The sequence below is a fragment of the Phalacrocorax carbo genome, chromosome 5 (genome assembly GCF_963921805.1).
Source record: "Phalacrocorax carbo chromosome 5, bPhaCar2.1, whole genome shotgun sequence".
NCBI lineage: Eukaryota > Metazoa > Chordata > Aves > Suliformes > Phalacrocoracidae > Phalacrocorax > Phalacrocorax carbo.
In genome coordinates this window covers 38,988,178-39,013,892 of record NC_087517.1, presented here as the reverse complement: position 1 = coordinate 39,013,892, position 25,715 = coordinate 38,988,178, and the positions used below count along the sequence as shown (strand labels likewise).

The 25,715-nt window shown below is 43.1% G+C and overlaps 1 protein-coding gene across 2 annotated transcripts in view; it reads right to left on the bottom strand.

Annotated features, from left to right (window-relative positions):
• Positions 1–25,715, bottom strand: part of CPS1 (carbamoyl-phosphate synthase 1) — a 123,197-nt gene that overhangs the window by 25,430 nt on the left and 72,052 nt on the right. For both annotated transcript variants that reach the window (XM_064452098.1, XM_064452099.1), the window contains 7 exons: positions 24,197–24,315; positions 13,794–13,935; positions 11,889–11,954; positions 11,255–11,318; positions 7,590–7,771; positions 1,496–1,690; positions 820–887 (listed from right to left, as the gene is read on the bottom strand). In XM_064452098.1, coding sequence (XP_064308168.1) covers positions 820–887; positions 1,496–1,690; positions 7,590–7,771; positions 11,255–11,318; positions 11,889–11,954; positions 13,794–13,935; positions 24,197–24,315 — 836 coding nt within the window. The remainder of the gene's footprint in view (positions 1–819; positions 888–1,495; positions 1,691–7,589; positions 7,772–11,254; positions 11,319–11,888; positions 11,955–13,793; positions 13,936–24,196; positions 24,316–25,715) is intronic.

The window sequence follows — 25,715 nt, the reverse complement described above, 5'->3', positions numbered from 1 at the left end:
ATATTTCCTTGAGGACTGAAAATACAATAAATCATTCTCCGTTTCTTCTTTTTAAATTTTTTTCTCCCCTGAAAATGAATACTGTGCCTCTTCTTTTTGATATGTGTCTCTCTTTCATATGAAAAGGATCCTGTCTCCAATTTATTTTCATTTGTAAACTGTGCCCAGCAAACTGCCTCTCTGTGCCTAGTCATCCAGCTATGAAGAGACTGCCTTGCAGAGAAGAGTGATCACTCAGAACGTGTGAGTTTGCTGTGTGTATGCGATGGTGTAAGTTCTTCAAAAACTCTAGCTGTTGGAAATGTGCAGCTCTGTACAAAGTCTATTTAAAGAGAAGCAGCTGCCACAGCACGGGGACATAAAACATGCCTGTAAGCAGAGAAGCTTAGCAAATAAGAAGCTGAATTCAAAAGATGCAGTGTCGTTTTCTAAAAACAGATGCCAACCCCAATAAATGGCCTCAACGTGTTCCCTTATGTTTTTCCTAGTGGCAAACAATCTTCTGGCTTAATTGTCTCAGGAACCTTAATGAATTTTGCAGATGGTTCATGCTTTTGGCCTTGAGATATGAAAAAGGTAACACAGCTAAACAGACATGATTACACTCTACCTTTGATCTGTGCCTGATGGACATAAGAGATCCATTGGCTTCCTTTATTGGTTTGAGTAGTTGTCCCACCTGTTAAGATGGTCAACTTTATGCTGCATGCACCTAGCGTAGTGTTTTCTACATGTCCCCTGAAATTATTCTCCCTTGTCTCAAAGTGGCTTTTGTGGTTCATATCCCCAACTTGATGAGCTCTGATGGTTGAGCCTTACCTCAGAACATAGGAAGGCCTCAGCAAACACGGGTAACTCACAGAGCTTGCAAATTCAACAGCATCTCTCTAAAGAAAGGGAGGAAAAACATGCTGTGAACAAAAAAGTATTTTAAAGTCATACGAAAATTTCAACTCTAACTGCATTTGCATTTTAATAGCCATTAAGATTGGTGGGGGGTGGGGGTGGAAAGTAGGGGAATAAAGTCTGGGCTGAACATAATACACAACATCTTGGTTCCAGAGTTGTCATCTTCCGACTTTCTGAAGCTTCCTGATTTTCACCTGGAAAAAAGGGCAGTGCTGACACATCTCTATTCCTTTGCAATCTCCATCTGCTAAAATTGTTTTCAAGGCCAGCAGGATAAACTAGAGTAGCCTGACAGTGGTGCTAAGTTTTGCTGGGTATATACCCCATGTTGTGTAAAGGTGGTTTAAATACACTTCCTTTCCAGTTTCCATCCCATTCTCAGTGATGGTACAGCATCTCTTTACAGGGATCAAAAAAATCTTCAACATCAGCAGTAAAAAAAAACCTGTCAAATGTCTTTGGAATCTTGACATGTATCAGTAAGTCGGTCTCCCCTGAGCAGATAACAACTGAGCTCATAACAACCCCTGAGCTACTAACAATCCCATGTCACTTTGTCATTTCCCAGATGCACATCCCAACTTACCAGTGTGCTGACTGCCTTCCAGGGAGCCTGGGCCACATGCAGCTTATCCAGAACAGCTGAGAATATCGAGCGATCTTCTGCCCGGTCAATATACAAAGGATTTGTGCCAAGGATCTTCAGTCCACTCTGCTGCAGGGGCACCGCCAAGTTATTGGGAATCTGCCCACCTACAGAAATAATGCAACCACTGCATCCCTGTTAGCAAAGAGAAAGGAGCACAATCATGTCCAGGTTAGCTTAACATTAAGAGCTGTTATAACTAGGAATCCAATCTTTAGATTACATCACTTTTCAGGTTGCTATGAGCAAAGATCATAATTGTGCTGATCCAGAGGCACCCAGGCTGCAAAGTGTGATTCAGAGTGTGTAGCCTCTATAAAATAGCAATATCCTCCTTGATATTACTCAACAGACAGCAGTAACTTGAGCTCAAATTCCCCAGGAAACCAAAGAAATCTGCAGTGTTCATATGCTTTTTGACATCAAGCCAAGATTTTAACTCCTGCTAGAACCACAGACTGCTACCTTCTTTTCATGTCATGTTTAGGTGCGTCTGCTTTCCCTGTGAGGATAAGCACTGAGCTGACACATGCTCCCTTGCTCTGCAGAGAAAGGACACTGCACTATGAAAACATCATGCCCCACAGTGAAACTCAAAACTCTGCTCGGTGGGGTCAGGTCTCCCTCCCATGTTCTCTTACACATGTGAATGGGGGGACCATCACTTCAACCGATCCCACTCCCACCCCGCTGATGCAACCTTTGGGCACAGTAGCAGGAAGAAACAAGATGGTTTCAGTCCCCTTTCTTTCTCAGTCCAGCTCTTCCGAGAAAACAGGCTCTCCCATGCTCACCGTCAGAGACCTCCAGAGTAGCAGACATTCATGCAAAGTCTTTTTTACTATGGAGGTGCAAGGCAGTAACCCCCAGCAGAGGGACAATGGAAAACAACTGGAATTCTTTTTTTGTTTGTTTTGTTTTTGTTATTTGCTAAGCAAACACCCTTTCCCAGCCCCATATGCCAGCCTTTAAGGAGTGCTCACTGCTGACCCCTTGCTGTCCTGTACAAAGCAAAGCAGAGCCTAGTCCATCAAAAGCCTGTGGTGGTGAATTACTCCAGATACACTTCGCCCTTTATTTTAATTCACCCTCATTACTCCTGACTAGCTCCTCATTTCTGGTAGCACATTCAACAGTAACACGTATTTCAGCCAAACTGTCATATATGCTCATTTCTACAGAGGTTATTTGCAAGTGCTTCAATTCCAGAAGTGGATGACGCAGGACAGGTGGCACAGCATCCTCCAGCCACGATGGCACATTTCATGTTTGTCACTGGGTGACCACAACATTTTAAGTAAGGAACTAATAAATGGCAAATAACAAGAGACAGGTGAGCTCACTTGCAAACACACATCCTTCTTCAGGTGCAAATAGGGGCTTTTTTTTTTTTTTACAAAGGACCACTAATGCTTTCAAGTACAATCTAGTCTGGTGTAAAATTTTCCAATAGTAAAAAAAGGCCTTAGAGTACCTGCAACAATTATCAGAATATGAATTACATTTAGATTGTGTAATAAGTGAGGATAATTAAATAATGGGCAGTTTACTTCCCAATTAAAGCTGGTGAAACCTTGCCCAAAGGAGAATCAGGCCCACAGTACAGCTGTAGTGAAGGGCTCTTCTGAACCAAATGTGTTTTACACAGTTTTACCCACCTTTAACAAATGAGAAACATAAATCAAGTGATCCATGGTTTGGCTCTATCTTTTAGAGTATCAGTGTTCTTTTAATTAACAAGTGTGTTTTTCCTGGGGAAGGTTGGCCGCACTGGCCTTCCTGGAAGAGGAACTTCTTAATGAGGGATTTAAAGGGATTTAGAGTGGCGAATCTGTAAGCTGAGAGCAGGATGGACTAGAAGTGACTGAGAAAAAACAGATAATAAATGTCGGTACAAACCCTGCTCAACTTTAATGTGGTTAATTTCCTACCATAATAAAAAGCCACTAAATAAGCCTGGCATGTAAGCAGCACTTATTATCCCAAGGTCTACAAGATTATTATTTGCTGCTAATATACAGTGCTGGAGGTAATTTTTTTCCTTTTTCACCATGCAGTCACTCATGGGATGACATGCTGCTGCTGGCCAACAGCAACTATCTGAATGAGCTTAGGACAGGGAGTGAAAAATGCCTCATTAATAGAGGGTGGAACAAGGACAGAGACTGTTTTGTGCCCACATGGGGTTGTCTCATGACATCAGAGCTCACCACCTCCAACTCAGAAGAAAAATGTCTTCCTTACTGCTTCCAGACCCATCCAAAATGCAGCACTTATCTCTAGTCCCCGGACCCCTTATGAACCCACATGGACAAGAACCAGACAGTGAATAAAGCAAACCCCTTCTTGCAGCCTGGAATGGTTCCTGTTTGATAACAAGTCAACCTAGCTTTGCTGCCAAGGTCAACCAACATCTTAATATATCCTCAACGTATTTGAAATGCGAATGTCCTGGCTAACAGCTTATCTTTGGCTGCCACTTACGTCTTCCTGTAAAACAATTCTAGTCACTGAGTCTCTAAAATCCAAAGACTGCCTACATCAAAGTTGGGATGGCATTAGGGACTCCAGCCCCAAGGAGACAGAGGAGATGGCTTATTCAAGCAGATAGCAAAGAATCATATACCCATTTTTACTCAAAAAGAACCATAAATTGAGACCCAGCTGCTGCTTTCTTCTTCCTTTAAAAATCTGCTGTTATTTCCCAAAGCATGCTCTCGCCTGAAGAGCAGCCCACCACCCTGCTAGGGAACAGGGCTGCTCCACTGAGAAACGTGGGCAGACAGAAATAGGCTCTACTGCATATCCCTTTGTCATCAGCCATATTTTAATTATAAAGAAAATGAATAACATCCTTACCATTAGATATCTTTAAAATATACACTATACATAATCTAGTGAAAGAAGCCTAGAGAGAATTATTTCCCCCTTTATAACAAAAATCACTCTTTTTATTACTACCTTGCTTTTATGTCATTAGTAATAGAGTTGGGTTTTCTTTTTCCCTGAGTTCGAAAACAAATTAGACCATTAAAACTGTACCTAAGAGCCTCCTCTAGTTTTATGAATTGTTTCAGAATGATCCTAGAAACTGAAAAAGAATCAGAAGAGGCCCTCAAGCAGATAGATATTAAAATAAAAAGGGAACATCTTCTCTGGAAACAAAAAGCCAATAAATCTGAGGGAAGGATTTTTTTTTTTTTTTAATTATTGTCCTCATAGACTACCACCTAACTTTAAACATTCACAGTAAATTAAATTTCCCTCCAAAGCACAGCTCTTTTGCGCAGACCTCAGTCTCTGGTGAGTCAGAGCAGCTGTGAATGTCGACTGGAGAGGGAGAGGTAAAAGGGGACACAAGGGAGAGAAAGAGAAGGGACAGGTGAGTACATCCCTGGGATAGGACCATGTGAAGCTGTGAGCAGCTCTTGGTAGGCAGGTTCCAGCCCCCTCAGTCTCATTGGTAACCTCGCTCCTCAGTGTAGCCTCATTTGTCTAATCAGAAAAACTGGGAGAAGTCAGTGCACCTATTTATTTGGGCTTAATAGTTGGCCCAGGTTTGCTGCTAATCCTAACAATGTTTAGGGAGCTGATGTAACATCTCTAGTGAGGGAAAAGGGTTGTCTCCATCGTTTGCTGACGGTTTTACCTACAGTTCACTAATGATCCAGGACTTTTCCGAGTATTTGCTGCTGTTCATTGTACACTGGAACACTACAGGAGGCTAATGAGAAGGAGAGTTTAAAAGACTGGTCTGAAATCATGGCACTATTCACACTTTGTATATGAAGCTGGGACAGATGGTTATCTACAGGATTGGCGAGGGATCTCAGAATCAGATCCTGAATTTTTAACTTGTTTGTTTCCTTAGGACTGACTTCCAACTGCATTTGCCTGGGGAAGTATTCTGTTAACAGGATGTTAGCATTTGGCTCACTAATTTAAAAAAAAAAAAAAAGAAGGCATATTGTAGACTACTCTCTGCTGGAGTCATGGAGTCTGTCTCCAGGTCTGCCTATGTCATTTTGCATGACTGTGCAGTCTCTCTACCCCTCAGAGACTCAGTTTCCCTGCTGCAAGTTAAGCATAACAATATCGTTTCCTTTTGTCACTACTTAAGAAAAGTGATTTAAAACAGCTGATTTTCATCTCAGGATTTATGAGACAGCACAACCCTAACTTTGGATGTTTAGGCTGAGACCCTGATGGTTTTAACACCTCCAGAGCAAACATTAAATTGATTGTTTTCATACCCGAGAGAGAATCCTCTGCAAACTCCCAGAATCTCTCTTCTCCCCTCTTTTTATTCCCACCACCTCAGCTCCTGCTGCCTCCTCCCTGCCCTCTCTCCTCTCACAGTCACTTTTTGGATTACTTCACAAGCAGCACAGGCTAAAAACATGCCCAGAAGCATGAGCACAGTCCTACTGATGAGCATGGCCTGCTGAGATGGGCAAACTGCCAACGGTGTCCTTCCCCCTCAGTTCTGGGTACCAGGGGATGCTGCTATTAGACCTTGAGATCTGCAACACCTCCCATCAAACCCACCAAGGCCTGCTGGGACAAGCAGGATAATGCAAGTTTCAATATGCATGCATTATTCTTTTCACATATTTTTCTTACCCAACTTGCTAATTAGTAGCACTACGTATTTAAATGAGTAGTTGCTCCCTCATCACCTATCTCTACCTTCTCTTTGATCCTGCAGTAATTAGATGCTGTGTTTCATCAGTGTTATTTGTCTGACAAACTGTCACACCAGTTTCCTCCACGCCTCAGGTTCAGAAGTTCAGTTTTGCTTAAGTAAACAAGAGTTCAATGTTTATAGAGCTGCGCCTTATGTATAATCCCAAAGCATTCAAAAATCAGCCTTTACGACTCCAGAGAGCCACCAGAGTCTGTTGGCCTGTGCTAAATCTATGGTCTAGATACTGGTCTATCTAGACCAGTAACAGCCTCTGCTTTTATGAAAATTTGAAGAGTTAAAACAATATGTAAAAATAGGAAAGTATGAAGATGCAATTGAAAAATGGTCCTAAACAGTATTTTGCAAATGGTTTGAGAACAGTCTCTAGAGACTGGGACTTGAGTTCTGATGTGCTTTTGCTTGGTTCCAAATTTGGGAGTGATCAAAACACAGCCAGGTTACAAAACCATTTTAGAAACTTGCACCCATTCACAAAGGAGATGAGCTCAAATTGTCACACATTGGGAAAAAAAAAGCCAAGAAAATTCTTAAGTTTAACATGACCTAGGCTCTGCAAAGTTGCTTCAGGCAGTTACAGAGTAAACTCACACTGAATTTCAAGGGAGATGAAGTTCCTGTAAGCAACATTGAAAGCCTCAGACACAAATCCAGGATGAATGCGTTACCAGTTAGAAACCAACATTTTCCATATTGGGACCAACTGTTTACATTATATATCCTTCCATTACAAAATCTGTCTGGGATTCTTCTCCATCTCTTAGTATCAGCACTTCTGAGCACTTGAAAACTCCTGACAGACAAGTGTAATGTCTGGATCAGTTTTGATCTGATGGCAACTCTAATGCCCTTTCCTGACCTTCCTGCCTGCATGCTGGACCACATCCACCACATTGCCACTGTACTGCAAAGCCAAGACTGCAAGTTCTTGAGCACACGTTAGCATTATGCACATAATTTGTTCTACTGCTTCAGGGGGAGTACTTGTGCTTAAAGTCAAGGATATGCTTAAGTGCTAAAGCTCAGCACCGCAAGGGCAGAACAATTTGTGCAATAAATGACTGTGCAGCAAATTAAATCTGCTTGTAAATATTGCACAATATGGCATCTTGCAAAATAATTTAATATTTATTTGGCATTCATTATTGAGCAGTCTGCTAGGAACATCAACGATGTGTAAAATGCAACATCGGGATCCAAACCAAACAGCTTTTGCTAGCAAGCTCCCCCCTTTGGCCCCAGCTGCTCTGCCAAAACAAGCTAGTGACATGAATTTTGAAAAGTTTGGTCTGCTTCATGGCTTTTGTTGTTGCTTCTGCTTTTCTTTACCTCACATTGGTATATGTCCAGGATCCTTTCCAACGACAGCTCCTCAAAGTACAGTCTGTCACACTCATCAAAATCTGTGCTCACTGTCTCCGGGTTGCAATTCACTACGACGGTCTTGTTGCCAAGCTGACGCAGCGTGCGGATACTGGAGACAGCACACCAATCAAACTCCACACTGCTGCCTGCCAGGAGACAGAAAAGTGGGCAAGGAAGGGAAGGGAGCAGAGAAGAAAACGTAAACAGACGTTCTCAGCACTCAAGCTTAAAAAAGAAAAAGAAAAAACCAGAACATTTCCTCCTGTCAGCTCAGAGCAAGAAATCTAATTGTTGTCTGATGGAAACTAATCATCTACAAACGTGAGCCTCCAAGCACAACAGGTAAGTTGGCTCAGTTGCTCAGGAGTGACAGACCTCTAACATGTCTGTCATCCTGCACGCATAAACACTCATGTCTGCTCTTGCTGCCCAGCCAGCTACTACTGCCTCCCAGCCAACATGCTTTGAGGTGAACTTAAGAGGCAGAAGCTTAGAGCTGACCAAACTAAGTGCTCATTATTAGGAGACAGCTCTGTTTACTCAAGGAAACATAAAGCAGTTGTACAGATGTGGTTTAAAAAACAGAAGACTGAAGTGGTTTTTACCTTCCAGAAGAGCAGAGTGTGGGTAACCTAACTACAGAAAAATTACAACTCAGTTGGTTTGACCTTTCTGCGTGGTGACACTGGGTAAGGCAAATCGGTAGAACAACACTTTTAGAGCCGCTCTGTGATCCTTTTATCCTGGTTTAAAGGCCCCAGTGGCTACAGCAACTCTGTGGGGTAAGCACGTCCTACTGTCCTGGACCCTGAGTAAGCACTGTGGCCACCTCTAAAGGAAAGAGGCAGAGAAGGAGTCACCTAGTGCTCAGGTGAGCACCAGGACTTGGTGCTTGGTTTTGAGTAAGCTGCAGAAGCTGGGACTTGGGCAACACTGCAGGCTTCAGGCAACGCTGGAGCCCAGCCTTGCACTAACAGCTACTGTCCCATAAACTTCTATGCCCAAATGTCTAAAAAGGCTACCATAAACACAGAATGATGCATGTTAAAAAACATAATTAAATGGTTATGCTTACAGCCTATTAGAAAACCTTGGACTTGTCATGATGTGTTCACAGTCATCACATGATCATTAACCCCTGATATCATTATTTTATATATAATTGTGTGACAAGATACATCAGAAATTCAGGCTGTGCTTAACTGCTGCCTCTACCACCTAGTCATAAACAGATGGCTGTCACAGGTCACTCATTGACAGGCACATAATTTATTTCCCTACTTCTTTCAAACATGAACCTCAAAACATGCCTAGAGCTAGGATAAAACCCCACAGAAAAGAGAGGGAAATCATATCTGAAACTGGATGTTTCCCAAAAGGGTCACCAGATACTCATCTACTCTTTGCATTCCACTTCCATTATTCGGGTATTCTTATACACATAAGAAACCTCAAATTTGAGACACAATGGTCATCTGGAGTCCCCAGCCGGCTCCTTTAGATACTCCCTGGGAAAAGAGCTGAATGCTTCTAAGTATATTCCAGCCACATCCAGTAATGGTCACATCCAAACAGTGGGAAGAGGGAAGACAGCAAATAATTAGTAATACTAGTAATGACTGTTGTAACATAACCAAACACTGCTCCTCAGAAGATAATTACCACATCAATACAGGCTTGTTTTTGAACTCACTTTCAGGTTTCAATTGTGTTATATCTAGGGTCACACCATAAAATTTACAGAGCACCCTACTGGTCCACATGCTCAGTAGAATAGCTCATTAACACTGCTTTCAGGGCTGACTTTCTCACAAACAAACCCCCCTCCCAGGATAGCAGATACCCTCCTTGCAGCAAGTGAAGAGCAAGCATCGCCTTGAATATCTGAGCAATACCCCCATGGAGCACAGGTCACACACTGCAGCTCAGGCTCTCAGCGAGCATGAAAGGTGCGTCAAAGCATGCTCTGAAGTTCAAGAGAGTGCAACTGTACCAATTTACATCATGGCTCTATTTGGTGTATTAGTTAACAAGAAAGAACAAGAAAATTAAATCTGGGTTATTTTTTTTCAAAATGCAGAATATAGCACGACTTATTCAATGACCTTACACTTCCCCCAAATAATTTTATTACTTTGCAAAATTCTCAACATTGTGAAGATTTGACTGTAACCTATTTCAAAATATAAAAAAAAAAAGAGTTGTTTTTTTTTAAGCTAAAGCTCAGTTTTCACAAAGGAAAGAATGATCTTGGTTAAAAAAAAGAGAAAAGTTAACTCCACATATTTAACACTACATCCAAATCATGTAGCCATTTCTGACCTGTTCCTGTTTTGTAAATGTACATCCACAGAGAACACTCAGTTGATCCCACTGAATTATGATTACAATTCTGAAGGCATAGGGGAAAAGCATGCTGCTTACTTGCCTTAGAAGGATAATAAAAGAAAAAAAAATAAATCAACTTGGCTATTGGACCTAGAAAAAAGTCTTTTTGAGGTGCAAGCAATGGTTTCCTTTAGCAGCCTTTATTTAGTTGCAGCGTGTTCCAAAGATTGTCCTGATCTAATCAAAGCTACAGAACTGGTAAGTCCAAGCTCAGATTGTACGGCTAATCAAAACAATTAGGAGTTTCAGGTGAATGATGCAAGATGTACTGACATACATTCGATCAAATTATTAAGGAACACTGCCATCCTTTTTATGTTCATTTTTTGTAACCATCCTACACGGCACATTGACTAGCGTTCACAAAAAATAAGCATAATCATGGAGCGTTCCTCCCGATTTCACTCATCTCAACATTCATACTGGAAACTGAGTTCAAAAAGACACATCCCACGAACAGCAAGAGGAGTGCAGCACGTGACCTGTCCAACCAAGCAAAACAAATGAATGCAGTTTTAAACTTCAGCTTTCAAAAACCATCACTGCTACTTGTGAGATGCAGAGCAAAAATATTTCTGAATAACAAGCAATTTTTTTCTTGCCAATAATTGCAAGCTATTTGGAAGGATCTAAGAAAAGAAAAAGTGAAAGTCATCATATACAGAATTAAGCAGTCTATTTACCCAATACTCATAGCCATGAGGAAATTCTTATGCTGCATAAACAAGGAGATTCTTATGCTGCATAATCATCAGACTGGGCTGAAAAACCAGCATACAGAGGACTGCTTATACAAAAGTAGCTGAAGATATCAATTTATTTTTATAGGTACCCATACTTACAGTAGTAAAATGCATAGCATATAACCACATAGTCACGAGCTGGCAGTAAACACAGAAGATAGGTGTCACAGCAACAAACTTCTATACAAGGTATCGGGTTCTCAAGGCCTTAACATGTGAAAAAGTAAGGTTAAAAACAACTTTGTGGAAATCACAGCTAAGTGACGTGCTCTTCAGTTTCAAGTGAAAAGTAATAAAATTCTCCTGTTTTTTCCAGGGCGTGAAATGAAGTCTCCAAGCAAGTGTAAAAGGCAAACCTTGTGTTAGGAATTGATGTCCTGTGCACTGTGCTCTGGAGGAGTTTGCCACCACATGAGAAGAGGAACAAATGAACCACAAGAATATCCAAAGAAGGCTCGAGGGTGCAAGGAGAAGAGAGAAGTTGTAAGAAAGATTTACCTATGTGGTATGGTCCACAGCCCAACACCATCACTCCACAGTCATCAAATTTTACATCATGTTCCTGAGAAGGGAGGGAGAAAAGTCATTAGGTTCTATACTCCACAGCACCTAACTCCATGCTTTTCAGAATAAACAGTTTCTGGTGCTCAGCCCATATCCAACACACTGATCCTTCAGGGCTCAAGTCTGATCTCATTTACTGCAGTGTAAATCAAGTGGAACTCCACTGGAATTAGTGACGCTGCACCCAAACCAAAGGAGATGCAGCACCTCTGATCTGGCTGTTCGAGCAGCCCAAGGAGCTGTTAAGTTTCCCATAAAAATGAATGCTAGGATGAGATGAGTGAAATGAGTTCTGCATTCCCAGCACTGACTTGTGCACAGAGGATGCAAGTACAGGTGGTATATAGGACGGGATTGTAACAACACAGGGGCACTAACGCTAAATGCACTGCATCAGTATTTGAGCAAGAGAAAGTTCCAGGCCTGCTGTAAGGGGATTATGTGTAACACCATCCAAAGTAATTGCTACAGAGACCAAGACATCTGCAAGATCTCCAGAAATAATGCAGCATAGGGGAAAGAGATCAAATTAAACAGCAATGAGACTGTTGTTTCTGAATGTGCCTACCTGGCCATTGTATGAGACGTAGAGGTAATTAGTTACTGCTGGGTATTCTGCAGCCAGTGTGTCAATCTGTACAGGGAAGAAGAGGAGGGATTGTGACTTGGCCAGTGCAAGGTCTTTCTTACATGCAGGTGTTTTGGAGTTTTTCTTTTTCCTCTTTCTACTCCTATTTCTGTCCTATTTTTTTCCCATCATGTCTTTCTTCAAACGGAGGTGATCTGAACTCTCATATGCCAGCAATGCAGCATATGCCCAGCCTTCCCCCAGACTTCACAGTTCAGTCAACAGAAGAGCCTACCATCTCTTTATAAGCTGCAGTTTTAGCTCCACACCTCTTTGATAAAACACCTTCACAGCCCAGGAACTTTCCCCATCCATCCCTTCCTGCCGAGGCCCTCATTCTCTAGTTAGTTTGGCAGCATTGATTACACAGATCTCCGTTCCTCCAGGTCTCCTGTCCTCTTTAGCTGTACCGCCTGGGATCTTCACACTATACTCTTGACCCCATCTTATTTCCACACTGAATACAAACACGCACGCAATAGCACTTTGAGATCATCCCATGTAGCAGCCAGCAGTGCAAGTGCTATGTATTTATGTTACAGTATAACTCATGCTTCGATAATTAAATGGTAGGCAAAGCAAGAGTGATTTTCAACCACCCCTTATTTGTAGTTTTCAACAATTTCTTATGTAATTAGTCACCAGAGAGCCCAGAAGAATAATATGCCTACCAGACTGTTCACAAACTACTTGCGTCAACAACTTATTGCATGTTATACATGGTAACTAGTCCATCTAGGTCACCAGCAATTGCTGAAGTTCCCTGAATGAACAGCTGAAACATTTCTACACAGAATACTGAACAGAGAACAATATAAAAGCAGTCTTGCCATGATTTTTTACATGCTATACCATTTAAAAATCTGACCAATATTCAAGTATTTTCAGGAGTCCCCACTGGCTGTCCAAATCCTTGTGAATAATGACCTTATGTCATTAGCACTATGTAAGTGTCTGCTGCTCATTACTGTTGCTAATACTGCAACTTGTACTTCATGGCTCAAGAAGAAACATATGCTTTGAAGACACAAATGCAGGCATAAGTAGAATGACCTTATTAAGGGTACCTTGGCACACAAATCAATCCGGCACTGCGGTGCCATATGCAGCTGAAAGAATGCAGTGCAAGACCCAGGCATGTCTCTTTGGGCCAGGTGAGGACATCAAAGGAAAACAGCAGCTGGGGAACAGAAGGAAATTTGGCACCTGGAATTGGGCCTGAGGATACAGATGGGCTCTTTCAGAAACGTTCAGTAGTTTGGGCTGGGTTTTTTTTTTCTCTCCCTTTAAGGACAAAAAAAAACAGCTGGTGGCTGTTTAATACCAACATACTTAAATGTAGCAGCAGAACACCTAGCAAAGCACTTGTGACACTGCCATGAATACTAGATGAGCTCATTATGCTCCTGCTATCACAGTGAATAGCAAATGGACCCATAACAATAGGACACGGACACTTCAAATAAAGTATTACCCTGTAAAATGTTACTACCAAGAGAAAAGACATATTACATTTTTCATGGTCACACCATGGTGGGCCAGCATTCTCAGCCTTTTCCTGAAGCCAGATAGCTGTGTTTCCCCTTCAGCCACACAGAATATGAACAAGAATATTCTGAGTCTCTCTTTGGGGATGTTCATGTCATTACATTGATGCCTGCAGTGCAGAAGTAACAACTATGTGGGTGCAATCTGTTCTCTAATGTCAATGTCAAAACTCCAATGGATGTTAACACAGCCAGGCGTTCCACTTTGTTTACCTCAGCTGTTTCTAAGGGCATGGAGGTCTCCTGCTCCTTGCACTCTTGGAAGGCCCCACCATGACCAGCAATGTTTCTCACATACCTGTTTCACCCAGGGCACTATATTCTTCCTCAGTCTCAGCTGACGGCACTGGACTTCAGTCAGCCTCAGGCATTTCCCAATCTGTTTGTCTGAGAACCCAATCTGTTTGGCCCTCCTCAGTGTCTCTTCTGGAACTGTTTCACTGGGATTAAATAAGGAAAACACCTCTGCATGAGGCTTTACAGGAATACTTAGAAGATATATGAGTGCTTATGTCTTCCACAGCGCATAGAGTTGCTATAGGATCATGCACAAAAAGACAAGAAAAGGAAGAAGACCCAGCTAAGCTATGCAATCCTTATACAAAAAAAGATCTTTTATTTGCACTGGATGCACCCCACAAACACCTATAAGGTAACATCTACAGGCAGACTACTGATGCTAGGAAGTGCAACACTTTCTTTCCTTGCATTTTTGAGGCAGGAATGAGTGACTCGTGATGAGGTCAAATCCCTCCCAGACAGCACTCTCCACCAGGCTAGTACAAGGTCACCATATCCATGACAACTGTATGGTCATCTACCATGACAGACCCCATGGAGGACCTGCAGTAGTTCCTTTCTTGGATTCAGTATTCCCACACCTCCATGCCCACACTTTAACTCAATCTCTCCCTTAGGTTCCTTCTCCCAGTCTAAATTTTAAAATATACACCTCACTGGATAGGGCTGGATCAATAATTATGTATGTACTTGCATCTCCTGCCTCTCATTGCAGCCATCCACTCCACATAAAGGCATGAAATTCTTGAAGCTCTGGGATGAGCTATTCAGAGGCATAACTGTCCCCCGACCCTGCTGAGCCAGGGGACAACTTGCCTCAAGACACTACATTTTGTCCTAAACAGGCCTTTCTTTCTGTTGTTGAGGATGCTCTGTCTACCTTCAGAAATGGCCAGTCTTTTGAATAAGCATCTGACTTCAGAGATACATAGCAGAAATGACCTTCAGAGGCTCACACGCAGGGCATGTTTTTCCTTCTGACAGTCTCAAGTATACATTTGCCAAATACTTTGTGCTGCTTCTTGCATTATGAAAAAGGGGACAGGGAGATAGGCAGGGTAAAGCAGGGGGACCTTTTCTGATTTCGTGTTTGCAAGCAGGGTCTCTCAATACATCCATATGTTCTTGTGCTCCTCGTTTTGCTTTTTAGGAGTCCTAGTTTTTGCTGTTTATTTCAAATACATTGCTTTCCCCAGCCATCTCTGCAGCTCAACAGTTTCTTGCCTGTTTCACTTTTGATTTTTTCATCTTCTCCATTCCCCTTTTATTCCCACCACTTTTTTCTCTCTTACACTATCTTTGTTCCACTTTGTTTTGACTCCACCTATAGCCCTGATAGTTTCTGCCTGTGCCTGTTTCTAAGCTACCTTTTCTAAGCTTAGCTTTTGCAAAAACAAAAAAGCCTATGTATTTTTATCAGCACTTCTGCTTTTCATCTTTATTGCCAAGAGCATCCTTGCCTGCCCAATAAATCAATATTTTATGAGCAAGCAAGCTCTGAATCAGGAAAAAGGAAATGATTAACAAACAAGCAATTTTCCTAAATCAGAGCTTTTGAATTATGTCCTTTGCTTGATGGTATTTTTAAATAAATAGCATTATGTTATTTGAGTGGGAGGAGAGGGGTAAGGCCGCTTTATTGGAATGTGTGAGAAAGCTGAAGCATGAAAGAGAGTCACTGAATTGGATTTTCCACTCTGGCTTAGCACAGAGCAGCTCCACTGCCCTCGTTGAAGTCAGGCTAGTGTAAAGCACGTGAGAGTCACAGAAGTGTCAAACCAGCTGTTCCGAGTGCAGAACTGGGGACCAGAAACTTTTGGGTTCACATCCCTGAGTAGGGGGGTTGCCTCTATTAATTCCTCAGTGCTGCCTCTCCTTCCCCTGCAATATGAGCACAGAGTGCTCCACCTGCGTACAAGAGCAGAGCGGACGCCTAGCTGAGTGTTTGCAGAAAGGAAACGCTCACTGTAGCTGCTGCCTTCTGCCCTGTGTCCCAGCCTGGCACTAACATCCAGCGTGCTCTCCCTTCAGGGGATTCCAGGCAGAACTACTACCTATATCTTTGATCTTCTCACAACCCTTCACCACATCACCCTTCTTACTCCAGCAGATCCTGCTCTTTGCTAGTGTCAGAAGGAAATAGTCCTCCCTAATCCAGCAGGTTGATCTTCCCAGGTTTTGGATTTAGTTCTGGGTGCAGAAAGACGTCCCAACATAAGACCCACTTTGCAGCACTGCAGTAGTTACAATAAAGCCTGTGGTTTCCATGCAAAACTCCTCAGCTTCTCCTCAGCCCTTTATACTTTCTAGTCTCAGCTCAGAGGCAGGACTTCTTGCATCAACTGTGAATACCAGCACTGAAGGCATGGACGGGTGTTTCACAGGAGGAAACACAGTAAGCAAAATCTGCCAGTTCTCTGGCAAAACAGATGCCAGCCGTTGCCAGCCATGAGGAAGAACACGACGTTCAATTTCTCTCCTAGATTCAGCATCTCCTACGTACAAGTGGGAAGACCTGATGACCCCAAGAAAATGAGCCTGTTTCAGTGCAGTTTCCTTCCTTGCTCTCCCTCCCTTCTGCCTCAGAAACACACATAAGCTTGCTGTCATTTGATTACTGACAGAGAATGAAAATTGCCTTCATTTTCATCTTGTTTCAATTCAGCTTTTTGTATCTCATTATAACAATATCATTCATCGTCATCGCCCCCAGCAGGGTGGGTAGAAGAGAAGCAGTGATTATTTGGCAACATGATTCATTTGCCTTGGGCTAGCAGCTTAAATTAAGTTAGGGCACTCACTAATCCATCCAAAAAGGTAACCAGTTTTGTACAGGACAAGCACTGTGCAAGAAAAAAGCTGAGCACCTACAATGAATCAGTGCATTTTTCCCTCTGCTACTCCCAATGCATGATAAACAAGAGAGATGGGGCTTTCAGTGTGGCTAGTAAGAAAGATGAGGTGGGAACCTCTATTCAAGCAACACCTAGACAGGAAGGGGTTTCTTATTTCTCACTGTCATGGAGGTAGCTTAATATGGAAGAAACACACCCAGATCACCACAAGGCAGAAACAGTTAGAACTGACTACCCAGCCTTGGGGATGTAATGGTCTTGCCATTTAATGCCATCACAGAATATCTGCAAGAGTCAAACACCCAGCAGTGCTGCTTTCCAAGCACTTGAAACCAGAATCTGCTATGTGATGAGAAATTGCCAAAAGCCTTTGAGGTAGCTCCCAGGGATTTGGAGGCACAACAGGAAGAAGGGGCAGGCAGAGTAAGCCAGCAGAGTTACTCTACCATGTTTAAAGGGAACTGGTTCAGAGAGATACAAATCCTCAGCACTGGTATGGAAATCAGGATGCCTCTGCATGTACTGGACACATATCTTTGTCCCTGGGTAATTTCCATTTACTAATAAGGGTAGTTTTTAGCATTTTTATCTCAAGATTCATGGGAAGAATATAAAGAAACATGCAAACTAAAGGTAGGGTGGTGCTTATCTTACAGATAGCAAAACGGAGGCACGCAGATGTTAAGGGGTGATGATTTTTAAGATCCAGGGTTAACCTAATTCTGCTCCCACCACCTTTGCTCAGAGACAGCCCTTTAACTTGCTGGAGACACTGAAGTTAGCAAAAGCAGAATCAGGCTGATCTCTGTGAACGCTTGAGTGCAAATAACCCTTTCCAAGAGCTCACCAGAAATCGAGCACTCAAAAAAGAAGAAAAAACCAAAATCTCAGTTCTGGCTATTCCCAAACATATGACCCAGTCCTACATCACTGCCTCCCACTTTCCCCTGGAGCATCACTTACTATTCAAACACAGAGCAAAAAGTCTTCCAAAGATTAAACTCCCTTGATGGTTTATAATCGATTCTGGAACAAGGGATGATTAAGTAACCACGATTCCAGACTCCTATAATGCTCCTAATGACAGACAGTCAGTTTGAGAGCTTCAAAACCAGACGATTAGACTTTTGCACACTGCCATAATCATTTAGTGGCTGTTCACTTCCTTAGAAAGCTAAAGTCCCCTGCACATTTTGCAGTTCATAAACCATACAAGCCTTTCCTGAACCTTGCTTGTGCCTCTGTTTCAGCTTCCACTGTTGATTTGTTGTTGCTTTTTGTTTAAAATTCCACCCTGTCATCTTTGGAACTCCCATCTACTCACTTCTTCAATAATAAACAATAAAAGGAAATAGAATAAATTCCCCTTAATGAGGAAATTTTCACCTGGCACAGAGGACCTAGGGAAATCTATTAACTGACTAGAGGAACACTGGCAGCATTGTAATTACCGGGAGAGCCTGCTCGCTTCAGCACGGCCCTCTCTTCCACTTGACTGGCTTTCATCTGATCCACCAGTTTAGCAGTAATGCTAAATAAACGTGCCAGAAGAAAGCCCCAGCTCAATATGGGAAGCAGCACTCTTTCTTGTCTCCCAAATCAGGCTCTGCTTCATTTTAGGTATGTTGTCAAGTTTATGCCCATCTGCACATTACTTAGGCACAGGTTAATCGGTCTTAATCAGAAGGATCAGGAATATTTTGCGAACAGAGGGCCAAAGCCTGAGCTGGGAGCATTTGGGACACAGCTACTGCGTCAGTTAACATCTGCCCTGTAAGCCCACAGGCTCACACCTGCAGGTCACCTCTGGTTTATCTCAGGAGCTATTCATGTAGCTTAGTCACGCACATAGGAGTTGCAAAGATGAGCACACTCTGGCTCAGCCCACCAGTCTTGAACTCAGCTCCTCCTAAATTTGGAGTGAGTGGATTTAAGCCCAGACTACAGTTTCACTATGGCAAGCAAAGTGGACCAAAAGCAGGAAGCACTGGAACCAAAATGCCTAATGCCCAGTCCTGAGAGAGCTGTCCCTTTCTCAGTAGTCGTAGACCGGGAGGGTTTCAAAAGTCTACTTGATTTCAGGCTGGATTATGTACAAAGATATATTCTTCCTCTTTTCCTCATTGCCCCACTCTGCTTCAAGACTCCTAGTGGCTTCCTTGATTGCTCCTGATGTTTTACAAGATTTTGAACATGCTACAATTAAAATAATGAGATCGGCGTATAAATTCTCTCCCTGCTTCTCTTCTCAAGGAGACAGATTGTTACGGTTTTTCCCCTCCTGAGAAACTCATGAGATGACTGACAAAAAGCTGTCAAAGGAGCATTTAGGGAAGTAGGAGCTGTAAACCAACAAATCTCCCTCACTGAACAACTATCACTCCAGCGCTCTGCATCTTTAACATTCAGGTCCCTGGGCTAATAAATCTCATTGTGGACATCTTGATTTAAGTAACATGAACCTCACACTGTGCCCTAAGACCTAAATGACTCACATCTAGGATTAAGTGATGCACTGAAGCAGCAGCTTACACCAAAACACAGCCAAGAAATGGGGCATAGATGCTTCCTCAAAGCCTATTTTCTTCCCCTGTTAAAAGATAGCTTTGAGGTCTTTGCTGGGATGCCACAGACCAGACTGCCCTGCTTCTGGCATTGCACGTACTGGTTATAGAGATTCCCTAATGGCTTTTAAAGGGCCTGTATATCCTCTGTATCAAGGAAAAAAATGCAAATTGTATTTTTACAAATGTACAGATGCTTTGAAAGAAAATACAGCTGTGAAATTATTACCAATGGCTCTATAAGACAAATGGAAAGTATCTTATGTCAGATCCACATAAAGCACAAACAACAGTGCTGAGGAGCTGCTTATATTATATTCTGGTCATGTACTGAATCCCTAATTTGTTCCTGAGTCTTCCCTGCCCCACAGTTCACGAAGACAACAAAAGTAATCTTCACTGTTAGTTAAAAGTGAGTACTACGAATATGTCAGTGACAGCTCCTCAAACAGTATAAATCAGTGCAGCCTCATTTAGCATCACTGGACCTGCTCTGCTTTATACCCACACAAGATCTGACTTATGCTCTGACCTGTCCCAAAAGCACGCAAGTCAGCAGAAACTGCTTTTGAGAAGAGTGGGTGTGCAACAACCACTGTGGAAGAACACAGGTTATTGATGGCCTGTCTGATCTTTCCTCCCTGCGTTGTTTCCCAGGTCAGCTGCTGGAGCTGGGTTTCAATTCCGACACCGGTATTTCTGTGGCTATTCCACCACAGTCATATTTTGAAATCAAGTCATGTTTCCAGTGAGCAGCTCTCACAGCACACCTTTCACAGACCCAAGGACATGAGCTTCGAAAAGGAATTTGCAATAAACAACTCCTTCTACGGGCCACTGAGCAGAGCACTTGGCTACAAATGCTGGGCTGAAGCGAGTCTGCACCCTCCCACTTTTTTCTGCCTTCCCCTCTATTAACCTGTGTGTCTTCAGGAACGACAGCAGCAATGCTCAGGACTGCACTTACCTCTTTCAAGCAAACCGCTGGCCAGGAGGGGGTTTCATTCAATGCCCTCAGAGCAAGGGAAAAACAAAGCTCCAAAGTACAAAGTTATCAAAACATGACTGGTGCCATCATTTCCCGCTGCTAGTAGGCTGGCTAGTTTGGTATCCACCAAAAGGAAGATCTGCTGTTTTCTTCAAGGTTGATTTGAAGAGTTGAGATTTAAGAAGGCAGAGTTCAGTTCAGTGCTCTGCCAGACTGTCTCTGAGACTTTGGGCAAGCTTACCATCTCTATGCTTTGCTCCTCAACTGCAAAATGGTCCTTTTTTCTCACTTGAATTCTGCCTTACAGACTTTTATCAATATTGAAATGTTCCTCTTTGGGCAACATACACTTCTGCCTGTTGCAAGGTGGCCCAATCTTCCCTGGGTCTTACTCAGGTTCTCCCCGGCAGTGAACTTGACTCCATTACCTCTCCTTTTCCCTGATCCCTATGAGCTCCCAATGGCAAATGAGGTCAATTGTAGGTTCAATTGCTAGCGATGCCCAAGTGATTTAGGAGTGCAAGTCCTACTGATTTTCAACAAGGCTTTTGTCCCCACATTACTTGGGTGTAGGTGATGATTTCACCATAGCTGCCTAATTCTTTACCTATATTTAATGGTATTTATCATAAGTTCTCCTTGCATATGGTCACAGTTCTTGGGGATCACAAAACCAGGAACAGATAAAAAACATGGCCACATGCAAACAAATTGTCACTGCAGACAAAGAACAGATGCAAATTCCCTTGCACCCAGGCCACCAGTGTCTTGAGTCAAACATGCCCCAGATGTTACTTCCAACTCTGGACTTCAGCTGTGCTCCTGGAGATGATGGTGTAACTGGACCCTTCTGCAAATCTGACTTGCTCTGGACTGCATCCATAACCCTGGTCTTAAAGTCACATCTCACTCCTGACTGCCTCAGGCAGCTAGACATCTTCTGTTCAAATTTCCATCTCTTTCATGAGCTGTCAGTGTGAGGAACAGCCCGTGGGATCACTCCAGGGCTCTTCCCCTCCATTTTCTCTTATGGGGCAGGCAAGGCCAAATCTAGGGAATGAATTTCCTGATAACAGCATATCCTATTGCACTGCCACTGCTCCAAACACCATTGCCTATTCATGGACTGACAGCATGGGATGGTGCTTGCTCTTGCCATGTGTAAATGCATATGTGGTTTTGTTTGTGTGTGTGTGTGTGCGCGCACGTGTGTGTGGTGGGGAAGGTTATAGTTAAGATTATATTACTGAAGGTATGAAGGCAATCAGTCAAAAAACAACAAACAAGCCACAATGTAAGTTTCCACTTAAAATGAAAAATATGTAGGTCACAAGAGAAATAGCAGAGGCACAGGTTTGACGTGTGTGTGATATTACTGGATATTCTTGCAAGTACTTTCAAAATGGCTTTCTTTTCCCAACTCAACTCAGGCCATTTGCTTTCCTGCAGCCAAATCACATAACCTGAAACAACTCCTTCTCCATCTTAGAGGGCCCAGAGGCAGAGTCAAATGGAAACATTGCTGCAGCATGACAAAAGCTATACAGTCTCACCAGCACCAGGTCCAATCTTCTTTGGAAATAAGTTCGCTGGGACAAACATAAACAGGGCAGAGGGTGCCCTTCCCTGTCTCTACAAATGGCTGGCCTTGCCTGTACACCACTGAGAATGGACAAACATTTATAGGCCAGAAAGGTTTTTCCACCCATAACATTATTCTATACTTTTCATGCATGGAAACAGATTCCCTGCATGAATCGGTGAGGCCTTCTGCTCACCTCTGAATTGCTCCATGTGGTGAGGATTCAAGGCAGCATGCAGTGTGTGAACACTGCTTGCTGAACTGCTCAAAGGCCTTCACCTGCCTCTGATCCCCCTTCCCCATCTGTCTGTCATATCCACTTGTAGCTCTGAATTTCCTCTTGGCAGAGATCATCTCCTTGTCACCAGTCTCCACAACAGCTCTGCAGGGCCCAAATCAAGACTCTTGGCAGAGTTGTTACTCCAGCTGCATGCAAAACCTCACTGCAAAGAACCCCCAAACCAATCCAGAGACAAAAAGGAAGGGATGGATTTGACCGAACAGGGAGCGAGCTTGTAACCAACAACAGAGCCTGGGAACAAGGCAACTGCTTCTGGTTCTGGTAACTCTGTTTCAACAAGAGAAAGATTTAAAACAATGACAGTGTCACAGCCCATTCTTTTCAATTGGAAATAGTGCTGTAGCACAGGTAAAACTCATGCCAGGCATACCAGGGACTGGAAACAGCTGGCTGCAGGAAGAGCACATGTGTGCCAAGTCTCATTTGCATCACTCAATTAGCTTTCCCTCGGCTATTGCAGAGATGTGTTTCCTGATGTGGCTCACTGGACTGGCCTCTTAGTCAGGTCAGAAGTGTTTTACCCTGGCTCTTTGCCTTTGTGCCAACGTGCCTTCAACATAATGCAGCTGGACAGTCCATCCCCTCCCTCCAACACAGGTTGTGAGGAGTTGCCTGGGGAAGGTTTGAGCAAGGATACCAGAATGGAAGTCTGCACTGAATGAGACTAAGTTAATTTATACCACTTCAATCTGAGTTGAATTGCATGAATCCACTTACAAGGGACAGAACATTGGTTGTATATGATACAAATGCAACGTTGGACACTGCAAAAGGGCTTGCTGTAGCAGGCTGGCTATACAGTCTGCTGCCTAGTCACCAAGAGAATTAAAAAATATGTGGGATGGTACCAGCTACTGATCACATTACTAGCAGTATTATTGCCTGCCACCCACCACAGGGAAAGGGAAAGCAACCTCAGTGATATAGGACAGTTTGGCATGATTAGCCCCTGTGGAGTGATGCTGGATTTATACCAGCTGAGGATGGGGCCAAGCCCTGGGGTCCCAAGTGCATCATTCCAGAGCATGCCACTCCAACAGTAAGGAAATTCTGGATATATTGTTTTTCTTCCTCAGGAGCTGCACATATATATTTAAGGCACTCGAGACAAATGCAACATGACACGGATGTTAGAGGGCAGAAACTTGGCAGTCAAACAACGGATTTCTGTAAATAATCAAGCTACCCTTTCTCTTCGACATCTCCCTCCACATTTATTTTTGTTTAGCTCCAGATCCAGCTTGTTCCGGGGGGCAAAGGAGAGCAAGAGCTGCTCAATTAAAACCGTGCAGCTGGTCAAAGAAGCAGAAATCACAGCAGAGGAACTAACCAGCACCTTAGTGATGTACTGGCTACGGTGCGCTCCCACTGCCATCATGTGGTGAAACGTGGTTAACACAACGGGTACTCGAAGCAGAAAAGCCGACCAACATACAGCCAATAACTCAGCAAGGAGGTTCTCCCGACCTCGTAAACCATGAAGGGACGCTCAAGTCAGCAAGAGGCTGGAACTGGAATACAGCTCAGCACTTTAATTTACTGCTATCTTCCCTGCTTAGTTTTATATGGTCATTTTTCTTGAAGAAAGAAGATTTATATTTAAATGGAATTATAGATGTTTGAAAGTGCAGTACAAAAGCAACACATACTGCATGATCACAGCAAGGCAGCAAAGCTTAAGAATCAATTGGCTAGGCCAGGAAAAAATGCAGTGTATTTGACCCTCAGCGCAGTAAGTCAGGACAAGTCCTGTGTTTGAAGACTAACCCTGTCCTAGGTACATGAGTGCAGCCTGCTGTTACTTGTTGCAGGCCATCCACATTCCCAGCCTTAGCCTCAGAGATAGTGAGGATTTTCCAAAATAAACAGGAACTTCCACAGTCCCTAATAACAGCCAAAACACCTAAGAACTCAAAGAAGTTATTTTACCAGGAAGAGCGTTCTCAGAAATTTCTCTGTCCGGGTGTGGCAGTGAACCGGGTTTCATAACAACACTGCTTAGTCCAAGCACTGAAATAAACTTCACATTGACTGCCTCTGCGCTCAGGGCTTACCACAGGTTTCCCAGAAGGACCGTTGTGTCCTAGGACAAGGCTGTTGGTTTTTCTTACCTGTTCACTTCCTTCAGGTTCATCTCCATGTTCACAATGCTGCACATCTTATACAGGAACCATTTGTCAATGGCTGTGAGTTTGTGAATGACATCCACGGGGACTTCGTTATCCAAGGCCTGCCAAAAACAGGACAGCACCAAACAGCCCCTATAATACATGCTTCGCAAATACAGATTTAGTTTGCAAATAGGTAGCAGCAACTGTATAGCATGAAGATATAAAAAGTACTGTAGACTAAGCTGGACAAATCAAAAGTTCATCTACCCCAGGATCCTGTCTCCCACAGCAACAGAAAACATGCCCATCAAGCAGTGTAGGGAGACACTAGCCACTTCTGCGCACGTTTTGGTATGAAAAGCTGGCTTCTGTTTAAGCAAGTGAGAGATAATGTGCTTTTCACAGAGCCGATACCCGAACTTAAACTGATGGCAACAAGGCTTAGCAGCCAATGAGTATATGCCTTAACTACCTACTGCAAGGCATATTCAGCCTGCAGCACTGACTCCTCTACCTGCACCCCTTACCACTTAAGTTGCCTAAATCTCAGACCCACTACCAACCTCCTAGCTCCAAATGTTGAAAAACAAGGTCCAGCTTCTCAGCTGTGGAGGAAATTTTTGCTTTGGAGCATACATCTTCATTTACCCTTGAAATACAAGGCTGAATCAAAGCATATGGCCTTGAAACACCCCGGAAGCAAGGGCATGTCCAGTCCTGGGTGACACACTGCATCTACAGCATAACTCAGGCTTTTCTGTCTGTATCTCAAGTTAATGTCAAAATCATTCAAATTCCCCTGCATTATCTTGTTGGAGCTATTTTTAAAATTATTTTATTTTATCAAACTACTTGCAACCATGGAGTAAAAAGGAACCAGACTGAGTTACTATTCAAATGACAATGTTATACAGGACACTGCAGTATCAAAAAAAAAAAATTTCTGAGGAATACTCTAGAGATCCCCCCAATATGATTGTGCTGGGGGGCAATTGTATCTTGATACATTGCAGTTTTATCTTCTATCACTGACATTTCTTGGTTCTCACCAGTGCTGTACAGTTACAACTCTCCTGATAAAACAACTATCTTGAACCATAATGATAATACCAGCATGGTATCTTTGCTGAGCTGAAGTAATCAGGCTCATTAATTTGTTACCATGCTTAATTGTTCTGTTGCAGGGCAGCATTCCTGGAACAACGCCAGAGCAATGCCACTGCAGGAAACTCCAGCATTAATCCAGGAATGAGCTTGGCCCACTGCACCCCTGCATTATTCCCTCCAAGTTATCAAGCTGCGGACACAACGTTGTACCATCACCGCATGCTTCAGCACTGTGATGTGGAGACTTCACTCCAGCTGAGAGAAATGCACAGGTCACTTCCATGCTGTGCTCCAAGAAGGCACCAACCGTGAAGACAAGGGATGGGTAACAGCTCTCAGTGGGTGCTGCAAAATACTGATACCAGCTTCTACCTTTTCTAAAGGATTTCCAGGCAGCTTGCCTGGGTCATCT